The sequence below is a fragment of the Mustela nigripes genome, chromosome 13 (assembly GCF_022355385.1).
Source record: "Mustela nigripes isolate SB6536 chromosome 13, MUSNIG.SB6536, whole genome shotgun sequence".
Taxonomy (NCBI): Eukaryota; Metazoa; Chordata; class Mammalia; order Carnivora; family Mustelidae; genus Mustela; species Mustela nigripes.
In genome coordinates this window covers 48,959,905-48,978,479 of record NC_081569.1, presented here as the reverse complement: position 1 = coordinate 48,978,479, position 18,575 = coordinate 48,959,905, and the positions used below count along the sequence as shown (strand labels likewise).

Sequence of the window (18,575 nt, the reverse complement as noted above, 5' to 3'; positions counted from 1 at the left end):
CACAATTCCTAATTCTCTCCTTTAAAAACCCTTGGGTTTTCTGAGACACTACACTTTTGTCAATAGCCCTTCCCCCTTTATTTTGGTTTTAGCCAATTCTTGATCACCTTCACTGGTTCTTTTTCTTCTAAATCATTGGTATCCAACTTTGGGTGGTATCTGAAAACAAATAACCAAAGACTCCAAAGAAAGATCTTAAAGAAACTTTAAGGAAAAAACTCTTCCTTATTAAGACACTTTTCCTTCTTGCTTTTCATGACTTTGCTTCCTATTGCTTTTCGTGACTTTGCTTCCTAATCTTTCTCCTGCCACTCTGGCATACAGTTCCTTCTCCTTCACCTGGACCTCTATATTTGGGAAAAGCCTTAAAGCCTTAGTTCTGGGCTCACATGCATACTATTACAGAAAGAACTTTCATAAAAAAATACAGAACTATTAGAATGTATAGAAATCCTTCCCCCCTCAGGTGGCTTTAATCATTATTAAGGTTTTAATAACTATTTATATGCTGACAAAATCCAAATTTTAATTGCAACCTGAAAAATCCAGATTTGTGTATCTGTGCTTACTAGAGATAGGTTAAGGAATTTTTTTTTTTTTTTTAAAGATTTTATTTATTTATTTATTTGACAGAGAGAAATCACAAGTAGACGGAGAGGCAGGCAGAGAGAGAGAGAGAGAGGGAAGCAGGCTCCCTGCCGAGCAGAGAGCCCGATGTGGGACTCGATCCCAGGACCCTGAGATCATGACCCGAGCCGAAGGCAGCGGCTTAACCCACTGAGCCACCCAGGCGCCCCAGGTTAAGGAATTTTAAGGTTAACATAGTCTAAACTAAAAAAAAAATTTTTAACGATTTTATTTATTTATTTGACAGAGAGACAAGCAAGAAAGGGAACACAAGCAGGGGGAGTAGAAGAGGGAGAAGAAAGTTCCTGTTGAGCAGGGAGCCTGATGCAGGGCTCGATCCCAGGACCCTGGGATCATGACCTGAGCCAAAAGCAGATTCTTTTTTTTTTCAAAATTTTATTTATTTGACAGAGAGAGATCACAAGCAGGCAGAGAAGCAGGCAGAGAGAGGGGTAAGTGGGCTGGGCTGCCCGCTGAGCAGAGAGCCCGATGTGGGCACTGATCCCAGGACCCTGAGAGCATGACCTGAGCTGAAAGCAGAGGCTTAACCCACTGAGCCACCCAGCTACCCTGAAAACAGATGCTTAAGAAATGGGCCACCCAGCTAAATTCTTGATTTCCCCCAATCAGCTGCTTCTAACATCTTTGATACTTTAATAGATGCCACCTGAACCCATTTGCTCAGACCACAAACCTATCATTTTAAGCCACCATACCAAGCCCTGTCAATTCTAATCTATCCATTCTATCCACTTGAAACCATTCTACTTTTAAGCCATGATATTTCCTATTTAGAAATCTTCAACTTTCTTACTGCTCTTCATACTTTCATGCTTACTCTTCTTCAATCCATTCTCCAAAGTCTAGGTGATCTTTTAAAAGTGATCACTGGATTATGTCTTTGACCTGTTTGAAACAATGTATTGATTTTCCTTTGCACTTAGAATAAAAACAAAATTAAAACCAGACTGCTTAAAAGGTCTGTATGCACTGCCTGCCTAAATTTCTGATCTCATTTTGGGCCATTCACTCTTTTTTGTTCAACTGTACCTTGTTTTCAGTGCCTCACCCTGTCTCAGGGCCTTCATATATGCTAATTCCCATGCCAGCAATATTATTTACATGGATTCATAGCCTTGCTCTTATTCATAATTCAATTCTCAGGTAAGTCTTCCCTAATTATCCAAAGTAGGTGTTTCCTCCCCCTCCCCTTATGGCTCCTTGTGCTCTTTCTTTTCTGGCACTTAACACAATTAGAATTATTTTTTAATATTTCTCTCTCCCCAATTAGACAGTGAGCTGTATGGTAACACAGTCCATATCTGGTTTGTTCTCCATAAAAACTAGCACATGATAAATGATGAATAAATGAATGACTGATTTGGTTAAATAGCCTACCTATATATGAAGATTTAATTGGCATATGAGTTAGTAGAGACTGGTTCAAGAGTCACAAATTGTACATCTAATATCGGCTGGAATGGTATTACAGTTTCATTGTACATTTCACAAATTATGTTTTAAAAGAACATAGATGAAAAAACACAACCCAATTATTACTTTCATATAAAAAGAAATTATAAAACTACATGGTCCTACTTGCCCTCTCCAGGTGATGAGAAATAGTTAATTTATTTGCAAACCTGGTGGTCAAGTTAGCTTTATCATATATATTCAGGCAGAACTGAGGGGTTTTTTGCTAAAACTATACATTTAGTTCCTTCCTTCAATCTTTCTTATTAGAACCTTTTCCCTTTAGCTCTAAGAAGCTTTGAAAAAGAATCTGTCTTCTCAAGGCACGCAGTTCTATATATATGCTAAAGATGACAAACCCCAATTCAGCAAAGGCATATATATATACACAAAGCTTTCAAAGCAAAATGGACAGTTAAACTATGGCTCAAAAGACCCTTAATGCATACTCCAGTGTTTACCAGTAGTTAAGAACGGTTATGGGAGGGGTGCCTGGGTGGCTCAGTGGGTTAAAGCCTCTGTCTTCGGTTCGGGCCGTGATCCCGAGGTCCTGGGATTGAGCCCCACATTGGGCTCTCTGCTCCACGGAGAGACTGCTTCCTCCTCTCTCTCCCTGCCTGCCTCTCTGCCTACTTGTGATCTCTGTCTGTCAAATAAATAAATGGAATCTTAAAAAAAAAAGAAAAAAGGGACCCTTAATGCATACTCCAGTGTTTATCCAGTAGTTAAGAACAGTTATGGGAGGGGCGGAGGAGTGGCTCAGTGGGTTAAAGCCTCTGCCTTCGGCTCAGGTCATGATCTCAGGGTCCTGGGATCGAGCCCCCGCATCGGGCTCTCTGCTCAGCGGGGAGCCTGCTTCCCTTCCTCTCTCTCTCTCTGACTGTCTCTCTGCCTGCTTGTGATCTCTGTCGAATAAATAAATAAAAAATTAAAAAAAAAAAAAAAAGGAATGGTTATGGGAAATTAAATCTCCTATATCACCATTTCTTGTTACAGTGGATTAGAAATTTTAAAAAATAAATGTTCTTTCCTAATGAAACGGTTGCTTATGCCTACAGAAACCATCAACGGCTATAGATTGACATTAGAAGAAGAATGCCTCAAGTGGATGAGAGGTCAGTTTAAAATCCATCTTGAAAATACTTCATGAATACTGAGTAAGTCAATACCAAAACATCCTACAAACTTATAAAAAGACCTAATTTAGACCTAGTAAAACAAAGCATGGGGCAACTAAATTAGGAAAGTCCAATGATCAAAATTAAGACTTCATACCCATGTACACAAAACAAATATGTCTTAAGTAATCAGTCAAGACTGATAACCCCAATAATTTTTGCTTCTGTGAAATAAATGATAGGCAATACCTATTCCTAATTACCTCATGGAAGAAGTGTCTCATCTGAGCCATTTTGGTTTTGAAGCGCTTTAGTTTTTGATGGATCCTTTTATCCTTCTCTAGTTGGGAGATGGTAGCCCATTCACAGTGTAGATAGGAGCTGAAGGGGATGGAAATAGCTGGTCATGCTGTGAGAAAGGGTAGGCTAGATTTGGGGATAAGCCAGAAGCAGGCACAATGGTAAGTGCTTCTTAAGACTGATTTTGCACACAAACACCTGGTCTGGGGCAGGCTTGAAAGTTCACATTTCTAACGAGCACCCAAATGATGCTAATTCTGCTGGTCCACTGACCAGTCTGAGTAGAAAGGTCATAATGTTAAATTAAGGTATAGAGAATCACAAGGGATTTTATCAGGAACCACCCTTACCCCACCCTTCCTGTTGGGAAACAGGAAGAGAAACGCAATTCCCAAACTCCTCTCTGAATAGACATTTTCCTCAAAAGAAAACAACAATTGGGCTAGGAGACTATTAAAAAGGGACACATTCCCACCCAGGATGGACTATACAGGAGAACTTTTTACAACCCTGTGGGTTTAGGGTGAAAAGCTTTTTGCACAGATCACATACTAGTTCTTGTACTTGACAAAGAATTCTTCTGCCTCAGTATACTGTCCAGAAGGAAGCTGAGAAGAAAGAAATCATAGTTATTAATAACCTTATTTGTCAAAGAAAGAAGCTTTAATTTTCACTACTCATGGTAGAGCTTCATACCAATGTTCCTAGAGTGTATTAGTGACTGAGGGATTAAAGAACTAACCTAGTACTCCAATACAAGAGATCTGACAGCTGGAAAAAATAAGTCTATCCATCTTAAACAGAAAACCAAAAGAAGAGGCAATAAGACAGTTCCTATTTTCTAGGTAACTTCCCTCCACCATAACTATACTTTACTAATATATCCTGGCATCCAAAGGTGTTTATTAAATAGAGCCTGTGAATGCAGCATTATGGGTTGACATGAAGGGTTAAGGCCTTACCTCCTTCTTCACAATCCGCATAGAAAGCACTTTGTCTACTATGGCTGCATCTTCTTCACTGGGATTCTCCTGTAGCAAAAAATGCAGTTAGTCAACAGAGACTGTGAGGAGCAGGACAACCTCTCATATTGCTTAAGTTCTCAGCTTACCACAAAGAACTGCATGGAAGGCAAAGTCTCGCCATCTGGTTCCTGCACGGGTTCAGGGAGGATAGGCTCAGTTTTTATTGGACCAGTTACATCCACTTCTTCTTCTTCTTCATCATCTGTGATCTTTATATCCAGATCCTCTGTATATTTTTTTCGCTTAACTTGGCGGTTTGAGCGTCTTTTCTGTAGCGGAAAGAATGGTTAAAATAACTATGTAGATATATCAAAGAGAAAAACCTTTAAAACTATTTGCCTATAGTCATATATTTATTTTACTCCAAAATCCCTACGAAAAACCAAGCCAAAAAGATAAAGAGCTTATTTACAAAATTATGTGATATCAAACCATATTCTTTATGTACCAAATACAAATTAATTTGCCAAACTGTTTTTTCAAAGAACTAGAATCCACCTGAAAGTAACCTGGATACTACTGCCAAGAAACTCTGGTAAAATGAAGGGTACAATGTGCTTTCTATAAGGAGCAACCCTGAAGTGCCAAGGTGCAAGAATGTTTTGTTACTAATTTTGCTTTCTGTTTTAGTTCTAAGGTTTTTTTGTTTTAATAAATAGAATCATACTATATGATGATTACAGCATTGTTCTGCTACTTACCATTTTTTTTTAAAGATTTTATTTATTTGCCAGAGAGAGAGAGAGAGAGCAAGCACAGTGCAGGCAGAGTGGCAGTACAGGCAGAGGGAGAAGCAGGCTCCCCGCCAAGCAAGGAGCCTGATGTGGGACTCGATATCAGGACGCTGGGATCATCACCCGAGCCGAAGGCAGCTGCCCAACCAACTGAGCCACCCAGGCGTCCCTGCTACTTACCTTTTTGTTAACAGTACTTTTTAGGGGAGTTTTCCGCATCAATACATTTTAGATTTACGTTATTCTTTCAAGTGGTTGAAAAAACACTTTTGTAATATTTTATTTATTTTGGAGACAGAGTGTGCATGCACATTGCACACAGACCTAGGGGAGGGAAAAAGTGCCAAGCAGACTCCACACTGAGCATAGAGCTGGACTTGGGGCTCAATCTCAAAACCCTGAGATGACAACCTGAGCTGAAACCGAGAGTCAGATGCTCAACTGACTGAGCCACCCACGCACCCCGAGTAAAATATTTTTGAATTAAGTAATTTAAGTAATACTTTGTAGTTCATGATAAAAAGTTGGGAAGGATAGAAAGATAAAATTATTTTTCAGGGGTGCCTGGGTGGCTCAGCGGGTTAAAGCCTCTGCCTTCGGCTCAGGTCATGTTCCCAGGGTCCTGGAATCAAGCCCCACATCGGGCTCTCTGCTGGGCAGGGAGCCTGCTTCCTCCGCTCTCTCTCTCTGCCTGCCTCTCTGCCTACTTGTGATCTCTGTCTGTCAAATAAATAAATAGTTTTTTTTTAAAAAAAGATTATTTTTCAATCATGATTATATCTCTGAAAAACCCAAACAAATTAAATGAATTATTAGACACAGAACTACAGAAATTAAGCAAACTTCCCTGGCATAAAATCAATTTTTAAAACTATCATTCTTATGTAAACTGAGCCATAAAACATAATGAAAGGAAAGATTCGAGGCACTGGGTGGCTCAGTTAAGCATCTGCCTTTGGCTCAGGTCATGATCTCAGGGTCCTGGGTTTGAGCTCTGCACTGGGTACCCTGCTCAGAGGAGAGCCTGCTTCTACTCCTCCCTCTGCTGTTCCCCCTCCTTGTGCTCTGTCAAATAAATAAATAAAATCTTAAAAAAGAAAGAAAGAATTCTACATAAAAAAACAAAAAGATTACTTATCTAAAAAATTAAAGTTAGTAAGAAATATGTAAAATCTATATGAAAAAAACTTTAAAACACTCCAGGAGGCCAAAAGAGAACTTGAATAATAAAATAATAATAATAAAATAATAAATAAAATTAAAAATAATAAAATACAATGTCCTACAATAAGACTTAATTCTAATTATATGCATTACATAAAAATGACAAAATAAAATTAACAGAACTTTTTATTTAGATAAACTGATTCAAAAAGTCAAAGAGAGAAATAAACACTAAAGAATAACCAGGAAAAACAGGAAAAGTGTGCTTGGCCTTACCAGATATTAAGGACACAAAAGAGCTATACCAATTAACAAAGGTTGGAACCTCTCTAAGAAAAGATAAACAGGTCAATGAAATAATGTCCAAATACAGACTAAAATACTAGGTGGATATAGAACATGATAAAAATAGCACTTCTAATCGGTGAGGGAAAAGTAGATTATTCTATAAATGGGACTGGAAACAAATGGCTAGCTATTTAGAGGTTGAAAGAAACTAAATTACATAAAAATAAAGGATTTCCAAAATCTTTTTACAAATCTTAGAAAGGGGATGCCTGGGTGGCTTAGTCGGTTAAGTCTGACTTTGGCTCAGGTCATGATCCCAGGGTCCTAGGATTAAGTCCCACATCAGGTTCCTTGCTCAGTGGGGAATCCTGCTTCTCCCTCTGCCTGCTTCTCCCCCTGCTTGTGTTTTCTCTCTCTCTCTCTCTGACAAATAAATAAATAAAATCTTTTTTAAAAAATCTTAAAAAGATGTAACATTTCTAAAAGAAAGTGTGGAAGAATTTTTTATAATCTGGCAGTAGGAAATACGTTTCTAATAAATTGATCAATTTTACCTTGCAAAAAATTTGAGATATATACATATTATAACGAAGTTGAGAAAAATAATAAACTGATGGGGAAAACACCAAATACTCCATTTCCTAAGCACAGAGTTCTTTTGAGTAACTAAGAAAAAGACCCATAACAGAGCAGAAAGATGGGCAAATACGATAAATAGACAGTTAGTAGGAAAAAAACACAAATGGCTTTAAATGTAAAAAGATGCTCACACTCATAATAAATTATAACTGATACCTAAATTGAGATATCTTTTTTCTTTTTTTGCACCTACCTAACAGACTGGTAAAAAGCAGCAAGTCTGATCAAATACTGAAATAGGAACTTGCACATACATTGTTGGTTAGACTACACATGGGCATAACCTCTATAAAAGAAAATCTGACAATACCCTTTGGTCTAGAAATTTCACTTCAAAGTTACTATCCTACGAATAAATCTGCACATATATACAAATCTTTGTAGCATTACTTGTAATAGTAGAAGACCAGAGAAAAATCTTAATGCCCATCAATAGGGAACTAGTTAAACAAATTATAGTATAATCAAGATATGGAATACTACAGAAGAGTATTCAAAAAGAATGGGTAGTTGACAAAACCAAATACTGAAGATGTGGAACTGGAACTATCATTACTGGTGCAAGTGTAAAATGACACAATCACTTTGGAAGTTGACAGATTCTTACAGAGTTATAATGTTTATTTATGTAACTACTATGGTCTAGCAATCCTATTCCTTAGGTAGGAGAAATGAAAACCCATGTCCAAGAAGTAATAAAACTGTTCACTGCAGCCTTACTCATAATAGCTCCAAAATGGAAACAACCCAAATGTCCTTCAACAGATTTGTGGGGTTTTTAAAATTTTTTTTTTTTAAAGATTTTATTTATTTATTTGACAGAGAGAAATCACAAGTAGGCAGAGAGGCAGGCAGAGAGAGAGAGAGGAGGAAGCAAGTTCCCTGCTGAGCAGAGAGCCCGATGCGGGACTCGATCCCAGGACCCTGAGATCATGACCTGAGCCGAAGGCAGAGGCTTAACCACTGAGCCACCCAGGCGCCCTAAAATTATTTTTAATAGTTGTTTGTTTGTTTGTTCATAAATCTACACCCAATGTGGGGGTTCAATTCATGATCCCAAGATCAAGAGTCACATACTCTACTGACTTAGCCTGCCAGGCACCCTTCTACTTTGTTGTTTTTAATTGCCACGCAGTATTCTATGGTTCAGATTTTCAGAATTTTATTAACTATTTCTCCTCTATGGACAATGAATTTTTGGACATTTCTGCTATTACAAATACTGCTGAAATACATATGCATCATTACATACTTTTGAAAGTTTCCTTCGTGCATAATCATTGAGTCCAAAGTCACTGACATTTTAAATTTTGTTACATATTGAAATACTGACTAGCTAGAAAGATTGTCTCAATACTCCCATCAACTGTGTGAAAAGCACCTTTTCCTGAACTCCACTGCCAACAATGGCATTACCACTTATGGGCTGAATTATAAACCTCTAAGTTTTTTGTGTGTGTTTTTTAAATTTTATTTATTTATTTAAGAGAGAGAGTAAACAAGCGAGCAAGAGAGAGTGTGAGCATAAGCAGGGGGAGGGGAAGAGGAAGAGGGATAAGCGGACTCCGCCAAGCAGGGAGCCCAACATTGGGCTTGATCCAAGAACTCTATGATCATGACCTGAGCCAAAGGCAGACAATTAACTGAGTTTAAAAAATGCCCCAATCCCCCAAAATTCTTATGTTGAAACCCTAATCCCTAGTACCTCAGAATGTGGCTGTATTTGGAGAAAGAGTTTTAGAGAGACGATTAAGATAAAATGAGGCTGGTAGAGTGAGCCCTAATTCAACTTGAATGGCATAATTACAAGAGGAAATGTGGACACACAAAAAGACACCAGGATATATACACTGAGAAAAGACCATGTAAGGACATAGTAAGAAAGCAGCCTTCTGCAAACCATAGAGAAAGATCTCAGAGGTAACCAAACCTGCTGACTCCTTGATCTTGGACTTCAGAACTATGAGAAGATCAGTTTTTGCTGTTTAAGCCACATGGTCTGTGGTATTTTATTATGGCAACCCTAGCAAACTAATACACCATCTTTTAAAATTTGTATTTTTGTTATTACAAAGACTTGCCTTCAGTTTGTCTTCTAATTATTTAACACATACTTAACCTGACCCTTTATTTTATTTAACATACATATACATAACTCTTCCTATGCTGTCTTACCATGAGCTAAGCACTGTCCTAATTGCTTTATAAATGCTTCCAGTCAATTCTCCTAACCACCCATTTGGTAGGCATTATTATCTGCATTTTAGAGATAAGGAAATTGGGTCACCAAGAGGTTAAATAGACTTGCCTGAAGTGACGATGTTACTAAGTAGTAAAGATAAGAACCAAGGAATTCTTGCTGCAGAATTTATGCTCTTAATGACTATGTTATTTGTAGAATTTTGTTACATGTACATAATTTTTACATTGTCAAATATATCTATCTTTCCTTTTATGACTTCTGAAAACCCCCTTGAAAGAGAGAATTATTTATAAATACTTGAGAATGGAGCACCTGGGTGACTCAGTGAGTTAAAGCCTCTCCCTTCAGTTCAGGTCATGATCCCAGGGTCCTGGGATCGAGCCTCACATCGGGCTCTTTGCTCAACAGGGAGCCTGCTTTCCCCTCTTTCTCTGCCTCCCTCTCTATATACTTGTGATCTCTGTCTGTGAAATAAGTAAATAAAATCTTTAAAAAAAAACTGAGAATTATTTAAAAAACTCATCCATGTTTTACAATAAGTTCATGATTTCAAGTTTTACCTTTGGACTTCAATTAAACTAGTATTTGTTTAAAAAGTGACACAAGAAATCTGGTTTTATTTTTTTCCTACATGGGTAGCCAGCTGTCCTAACATAATTTATTAAATATTCTTTCTTTTCATTGATTTAAAATGGCATTTTAATTCATATTCTAAATCCTCATAACCATTTGAATCTATTTCCAGACTCTATTATCTTTATTAATGTTATTTCTTCTCTAATTCCACACTCCTAGTAATTATTATTTCATACTATATCTAATGTTTGTTAAGTCAAATTTCTGTCTCATTTTCCTTTTCAATTTTATCTTGGCTAGTCTTTAATGTTAATTTCCCCAGAAAAACCCAAGTATCAGTTTGCCAATGTAATGAGTGTATCAAGAAAGAGGGAATGCATTTCTGAGTATTAATAACAACAGCAGCACTTAAGGTTTGTTTAGTACAAGCCTCCATTTACCAAGGAAAAATTCAGACACAGTAGCTAAGAAAATTGGCCAGGCCCATAGTATTACTCAGAAGTACCATGGGTCTCCCAAATCTTAATACCAGATTCTGTGTATGGTTGGAAACCAGAGACAAAGATGATATTGTAAAGCAACAATCAGAGACAGAGGACCAAACTTCTTCTGGTCCAGCTTCTTTTATTCTCTTCCAGTGTTTCTCACCTTAAAAAGGTAGGAAAAACCATTGTGCCTAAGCACCCAGTTCACAGAGTCAGAACCCTAAAGTGTAGAAAAGGTAAGGCAAAGGAATAGATGAACAGTTCTAAGAGAAACCAAAGTACTGACATAGTCATAACAACAATGAAGCATAATTTCATAGCTGCTTAGTTTCTGAAACACTGGAATTCAGAAAATGACTACTGCTTTTGTATATACTTTTTGCCTAAAAAATAAAAATTTTAAAAGACACAACCATGACCAGGTCCCACTTCTTTTACCTTTTAGGCCTACCTCTCTTTTAGAAAAATTCTTGAAATATGCACAGGGTTAAAGTCTCTTTTATCTATTCCTGGGTTGCCTGTCAGAATTAAACTTGATTTTTCTAAGTTCTTTCAGAATCCTTTTACCTGAATGCTGCTTTCTTCATCTTCCCGGGGTGACTGGGCAGGCATGACTTCTACATCTGAATTATCAGATGAGGTATTACGCTTTCTCTTCTTACCCACCACAGGAGTGATGGTGCTAAAAAGGAAAAACCAAATTCATTTGCAGTGAGGGTCAAATTCATTTAGGAGAAGAAAAATAAAATTAATCTAAACCATCATATATGAAACTTCCTAACAGCAGTGTCTAGCTCTTCAGTCAGTACGACACATCATTAGGGAGTAAGGTGTTTGAAAATAGAAGATATTCGGGTTCCTAAGCCACTGGCTGGCCTTTACAACCAGATGTGACTAATCCTTTCTACTACTATACTCACAAATACCTGAAGGAAAGTGGCATAAGACAACAGAATCCTGGCCCAAGAACTACAAGGCCTCACTTTAGTTCCAGTTCTGTCATTAGCTGCACATTAGGTCCCTTTTTTGTAATATAAACACTGATGAAAATACCCAGCCTGACAATTGCTGAGGATTAACTAAGACCGGCGATATGAAATTTTTTTTAAGCTAAAAATCCTCTCCAATTATAAACCATTATTAAAATTCCACCACAAAGCCTGAAGAATCCTAAGGGGTAGAAGCCAGGGAAAAAGGAGTGAAGCTACAAGACACGGAAGGGAAAGAGAAGATGATTGTGGTAAGCCCTGGTTCTGCCGACACTCCTTTAGGCTGACAATGGTTGCTAAAATCTTCTCTAGTTCAGATGAGATTCAAGAACAGGGCAGCTATACCTAGTAGGTATAGGATAGTAAGAAATCTCTTCCACACTACGGTGATACAAAATCACAAAGACATATAAAAACAGTCAACTTTTAATCCTAACCCCCAATTCAACAATTAGTTATCTTTCCTGTGCCTTGTTGCTTCTCTTTCAAAATATGCTAATTTGCACATTTCTGTTTAACAAATCATATAAGCATTGAGACAAAGAAAAGAAAGGCCTTTCTATCTTGTCACAGATAGATCACTTTGAACTATGTGTATAGCTGCTAAATACAAGCAGATCCTAGGGGTGCCTGGGTGGCACAAGCCAGTTTAATGTCTGACTCTTGGTTTCAATTCAGGTCCTGATCTCAGCGTCATGAGATCAAGCCCGTTATCACTCTCTGCACCATGAACAGAGTTTGCTTGAGACTCTCTCTCTCTGTGTCTCTCCCCTACTCTCACTCTCAAATAAATAAATAAATCTTTAAAAAAAAAAAAAGTAGTTCCTCTAATACTGATTTATTTTTTTAAGTTTTATTTTCCTAAGTAATCTCTACACCCAATGTGGGGCTCAAACTTAACAACCCTGAGATCAAGAGTCACATGCTCTATCGACTCAGCCAGCCAGGCACCCCTCACTACTAATTTAAAAACAAGTGCACTTCCCTCAAATGTCCCAACCAATTAGCAAAGGGTTGTACTCACTTCAGCTTACTCTTGCCCTTAGTTTTAGAGGTACCAGATGTTTTGCTCTTCTTTGGCTTTTCTTCCTTGAGCCTCTCCCCACTGCTCTTTTTCCTGCGTTTCTTCTCACCTTCTTCTTCAGGCCGAACACTGGGCAATTCATCCTCATTTAGGACCCGAGGTATATTCTGCTCACCCCGGGCACGGGCCCTAGCAATAGCTTCTGCTACAATCCGATTGGCTTTCTCTTGCTTCTTCTGGTGCTCCAGCCTGCGATTTTCTTCCATTCCTATCTTGCCCCCAGTATGAGGAGCAGAGCTTGCTGGTGAAGACAAAGCTGCCACTTCACTGGCACTTAGAACTTTAACTACGGAGAGCCCAGAAGAGGCCCCTTGGGAAGAGCCAGCCTACAGAAATAAAGACACTAAAATTTCAATATGTTTGTAGCTAAATGGCCTAAATAAAATCTAGCTCTAAAGCAGATAGGATGGAAACTTTCCATCTCTAATTCCTTAAGAATCAGATTCGGAACAACTCTTACCGAACTTGGACATATTAGGGGGGAAAAAGTGTTTTGTTCTGGTGGTTTTTTTTGTTTTTGTTTTTGTTTTTTTTTTAAGTTGAAAGGGGATAAGAAAAGGCAAGAATTGTGCCAAAGCAAACTTCAATATCCTTTACCATGCTCCTAATGTCAATACACATCTCCATTATTGTATGACTAATCCTGATCTCTAGGCCAAAAGTAAATAAAATCAAATTCTACTCTTGGTGTACCTTTATCCCAGTAGGGGGTGGGGGGTGGGGTGGGAGGAGTGATAATCACTTGACCTGTTTAGGACAACTTCTTTATCTTCCAAATGAAAGAATACTGCCAATCACTTCTACTCCACAACAATATCAGGAAAAAGATTGTAAATGAAACAGCTTGAAGACAAATATTAGATAAATCACCTCTTATCCCAAACCTCACAGTGACCCTCAAATCTCTTCATATAATTAACCAAAGTCTCCACAGTAAAAGAAATAAAAGCCTGCGTTTCAGTTCCAAGGCATGACTCCAAGGACCCCACACTCAACAATGAGTGGTTGCTGAAGGGGACAACAGGGGGCTACCTGTGGAGGTCTCACCTGCGGCTGCAGCACGACCTTCAGTGGTACGGAAAGTCTTTGTCCTGGGCTTTGTCCGGGCCCCATTATCTGAGCCTGCTGCACAGAGGAGAGAGTCACTGGCTGGGTTGAGGGCGGCTGCGGTTGTGATGCTGGCGGCTGTGGTACAATCTGGATTTTCTGCTGTGGCTGTTGCACCTGCAGCTGGATAGTTACTACTTTGGCGGGCTGCCCCTGAGCATTCTTGGCTTGGGTCAGGGCTGCCAGCTGGTTGCCCTGTAACACTATCTTGCCTGGTAGACTCCCTAGAACGACATGCCGGTGTCCTTGGGGACCTCCAGACTGTGGCTGCTGGAGGACCAGGGTGATGCGTTTTGATTCACCCTAGAGTGAAGAAAGGAAATTGCAAGAGGTGCAACATTAAAGAATGATATACTCTTAAGTATTTACACCAGTGTTCCTCATCCTAGAACCATCAAAACTCAGAGTCAGAAGACACAGTACAATTCATTTTTTTCGTCCTCTTATCTGTCCTGATTGAGTTTTCTCTGTAACACCTCTGCCCAGTGGGTATCAGGCCTATTTTTCACAAACTCCTGATGGAAGGCTATCTTCTAAGGTAGTCATTCCATTTTCTGGCAGTCTATTAGAACAAAAGTCTTTATAATCCACCTCCTCATAGCTTCTTTCCATTGGTCCTACTTATTTTAATACCATCCCCTCCCCCACAAACTCTTTTGGCCCTTTATTCAGAGGCTAGAACCTCTACTCTCTTACAATAGAAACTAGCCTTTTCACTGGATAAAGGAGGACAATCTCAGTAATAAGAACAGGGAAAATATACACATAGCTTCGGTAAGTCTTGCAAATATAAATAAATAATGACTGTTCCCATAGCATCCAGTATTTCTCATAAAGCTTTGTATCATACAGTATTGTGAGTTTTTGTTTACTGTCTGCCTTCCTGGCAGATCGTGAGCTCTGTAAGGACAGGGACTGTGTCTGTCTTGTTCAAGACCAGCTAGGCACAGTGTAAACATGTAATAAGAGCTCAAAAAAATATGTCAACATTAACTGCTTCCACCTGGTAAGTAGCAAGTATGTGGCTGTCAATGCTAACTGATTTTTTAAAGAAGCATAGGTAGAATTTAAACAGGATTTCCTAGAGATAGGTCTTATGTGCTCTCTTCTCACACAGTTGCTGGGCCCTCTACTAAACCAAAATTCACCTCCCCCTTTCACTCAAGTCACCTGAGTAGGTGTAGAGGTCAGTGTAACTGCAGGCTTCAGTGGGGGCCCTGTGGCCCCAGGGTTTCCAGCAGGAGCTGAACCCTTAACTGGTTGTAGGACCAGCTGCTTTACTGGTCGGCTGGGCTGGACAATGCGCTGAACAGCAGCCTGGTTCCCAGGGACCTTGGCGGCCAACACTGTATTACCAGAGACAATGGAAACACCTGGTCGAAGGGGAGTGCCGGTTAGCACTTTGGTAAAAGTAACTTTTCCACCATTGGCTGTGCCAGCCACCAGGGGCTGAGCTGTGCTGGTGATACCTTGGGCCTGAATTTGTGCCACGTGGGCACCAGTGACTGAGGAGCTTGGTGGGGCCTTAAGGATAACAATCTTAGGGGCTGACTGAGGCGGTTGTCCTCCAGTACTACTGGAGGAGACAGCTGTGGCAGAGACACCCATGAAAGGATTCCCTTGGCTCAGGATCTCCTGGCTCTTGGAGGCCTGCAAAAGTCCTGATGTTGGCGTCGGTGTCTGTAAGACAGGTTGGGCTGGCTGCTCCTGGCTGACGGGCTGAGTGGTATAATCATGCAAAGTTAAAGATTCTGGAGCTGGAGCTGTCGATTCTTTGGGAAGTTCTGTGGGGGCTGTCTCATCTGGTGGGGGGACCAGGTCACTTGCTGATGAATTCCCCACATCACCACCTCCACCATCCTGGTTCATCTGATCCAAGGAGTCCAGAGAGCTTGGTAGTCCAAGGGCTTCCTCAATGGGGTCTTGTGTGACCTGGTTGAAGCTGTCATCAGTCAGAGAGTCCAGGCCAAATAAATTTGGGTCATCAAACAAATCCATGATGGGGTCTGCCATCTTGGGAAAGCAATGGAGGGTACTTCACCAAGGTCTAGGGAGGGAAGGGGAGGGGGGGTACTGGCTCTCCCCTCCCCTCCCCTATTAAGAAAAAAATGTACACAATGGAAGAGGACTACTCTTCAGGTATAGAGGCAAGAAACAAGTGCATGTCAGATTGTCCTGACCTTCATGGAGCAAGATGGCTAGGTCTTCAGAGGAAGATGGTGAAACTCCTGTTGTGAGAAGACAAATGGAAAATAAGCAAAATTGGTGACCTCAAGGAAAACTTCTCCTTCTTAGGAACTACCTTAATATCAACTGGCATCAAAATAATAAGAGAAAACGGAAATGTGAGGTAATCTGAGGACAGAGACACAGCAGAAAGAACACCCACATTTTTGCTTTAACCTAAAACTATAAAAGAAATAAACCAAACTCCTTTTTGGGCTCTTAAACACCTACACACTTTGAAGTTTCTGTCTGTCAAGATCTCTTGGCTGTCTCTGTCCATTTCTTTCTACAATTATCATTCTTAGGTAGAGATCAGGAGTATAGCATTCACTCACTTTATTTCAGGTTAAGTTGACAGAATTTAACAATATGCCAGTAGCATTTCAATGACTGTAGATAAAGGTTTCTGAAATATATTGCATTTCATAAATTTCCCTTGTATTTTAGATGCTTTCACTTACTACTGGCAAAAATAACCACTTTTAATCAAACTCACAGTACAACCTTGCTACACTTTTTCTTTTTTTTAAGATTTTATTGATTTATTTGAGAGAGAGAGAGAGCAGGAGAACATGAGAGATTGAATGAGGGGAGGGGCAGAAGGAGAAGCAGACTCCCGGTGGAGTAGGGAGCCTGATGTGGGACTCCCTTCCAAAACCCTGGGATCAAGACCTGAGCCAAAGGCAGATTGCTTAACAGACTGAGCCATCCAAGTGCCCAATCTTGCTACATTTTCAGTGTGATTTTACCCAGAAGTTCCCAAACTTTATTCTAGCTAACATATCAATCTATATATACTATTTCTGTTAACTCCCTTCCCCCTTTCTCATATTTGAGATCAAAAACATCCTTTGCAAGAAATTCAAAGAACTGTACATTTTAGGGGTGCCTGGGTGGCTCAGTCGGTTAAACATTTGCCTTGGGATCAGGGCATGGTCCCGGGATCCTGGGATTGAGCCCCACATTGGGCTCCCTTCTCAGTAGGAAGTCGGCTTCTCCCTCTCACTCCCCTTGCTTGTAATCCCTTTCTCACTATCTGTCAAATAAATAAACAAAATCTTAAAAAAAAAAGAGACTTGTACATTTTAGTTCCACTTATATTCCCAACTTTTTCTCTCATCATTTCCTATATATAACCTACATTCCAGGCCAACTAGACTATACAGTTCCCCTAATGTGATTCCTATCTGCATGACTTTGCCTATTATGCTGTAGCTTCTGCTTAGAATGTACCCTCCCCCACTCCCAAGCATCTCTCCCAGCTGAAATCTTTCCTACCCTTTCAAAGGTCTTCCTTTTATTCCAAAAGGTGAGCTCTGAAACTCTGCCCCTTTCACAGCAAAGCAATTTGTGATGACTTGGTCCTTTCACCTTCCTTAAAATACTCACAGTGTTGTCTGCACCTTATTTAAAACACTTGTACTTAATATTTTACTAAAATGACCGGTCTCATGTCCATATTCTCTGAAGGCCCAAATGGTTCCTTTGTGCAAATTATAAAAAGCTGCCTGCTCCTTAAGATGCTTGTCTGCCATCTACTGGAAAACTGCCATACTAAACATTATATCAATGATGATAATGAATATGTGCAATGCACACTCTGCACAACCCTGCATGGTGGTCCAGCTGCTCTTTCCCCAAGAGACAAAAAGTTCCTGGATGGTAGGAACCATATCTTAGTTATGTGTGGATCCCCAAAAGAACCAGGAGGGTATCACACACACAGAAGATACCAAAAAAAATACTTAATGAATTAATATATTTGGCTGCAGTATATGGAATGAACCATTCAGACCTTTTAAAAACTAAATGGTATCTCTGATTTTAAGATGAGACAGTAACTTCCCATCTTGAAAAACTGTCCTACAAATAACTGAAAATACGTTTACGAAATCTACATCTGAAGATGTAAGTTCGTGAAAATGTTGGAAAAAGGAAAAACTAAAACAAGGAATTAGGAGTACACCACCATATAACTAAACTATATGAAAATATGAAAGTTCTCTGTATATGATGTCTATACTTGACCATTCAGGAAAGCCTTGGTTGATAAGACCTTTTCTCTTAACTTTTAGAAGACACTGGAAGACATTTGTCAGTGACAGAATATAGATTTTACTGAAGACTTTTCCCTAAAACCCACAAACTACTTTTCCCTTCCTCAACTTATCCCAGGTACCCTTATAAAACAATAAAATGTGGGTAAATAGCCCAGAAACTCAGATTTAAAGAGAACAGACTGATCAGTAGTTGACACAACAAAATTACAAAGTACATGTGGCCGCTCTACCAATATTAAACAAGATCTTCCTTGTTTTGGTAAATACATCCTTCACATCTCCCCCAGAATCCCTATCGCTTCCCACTTTTGGCCAAACTATTCCACCAGCTCATTCCAGCTTCTCTTAATACTTGCCCCAAAGTTGCTCCAAATGACAATGAGAAAAGTTTTATGTATTTCTTGATTCAACAAAAATCTACTCAATAATTTTATGAATTTCCTCAACACTGCCATCAGCTTTTTTCTAGCTATGCCC

The 18,575-nt window shown here is 39.4% G+C and overlaps 1 protein-coding gene across 5 annotated transcripts in view; it reads right to left on the bottom strand.

The window, feature by feature from the left end:
• Nucleotides 1-18,575, bottom strand: part of CHD8 (chromodomain helicase DNA binding protein 8) — a 63,159-nt gene that overhangs the window by 26,266 nt on the left and 18,318 nt on the right. For 3 of the 5 annotated variants that reach the window (XM_059372384.1, XM_059372386.1, XM_059372385.1), the window contains exons 2-9: nucleotides 14,983-16,040; nucleotides 13,753-14,115; nucleotides 12,646-13,031; nucleotides 11,200-11,314; nucleotides 4,630-4,812; nucleotides 4,481-4,549; nucleotides 4,071-4,126; nucleotides 3,482-3,599 (exon numbers count right to left, since the gene is read on the bottom strand). In XM_059372384.1, the coding sequence (XP_059228367.1) occupies nucleotides 3,482-3,599; nucleotides 4,071-4,126; nucleotides 4,481-4,549; nucleotides 4,630-4,812; nucleotides 11,200-11,314; nucleotides 12,646-13,031; nucleotides 13,753-14,115; nucleotides 14,983-15,825 (2,133 nt within the window). In that variant the 5' untranslated portion in view covers nucleotides 15,826-16,040. The remainder of the gene's footprint in view (nucleotides 1-3,481; nucleotides 3,600-4,070; nucleotides 4,127-4,480; nucleotides 4,550-4,629; nucleotides 4,813-11,199; nucleotides 11,315-12,645; nucleotides 13,032-13,752; nucleotides 14,116-14,982; nucleotides 16,041-18,575) is intronic. The other 2 variants (XM_059372387.1, XM_059372388.1) reach the window with 1 other exon arrangement.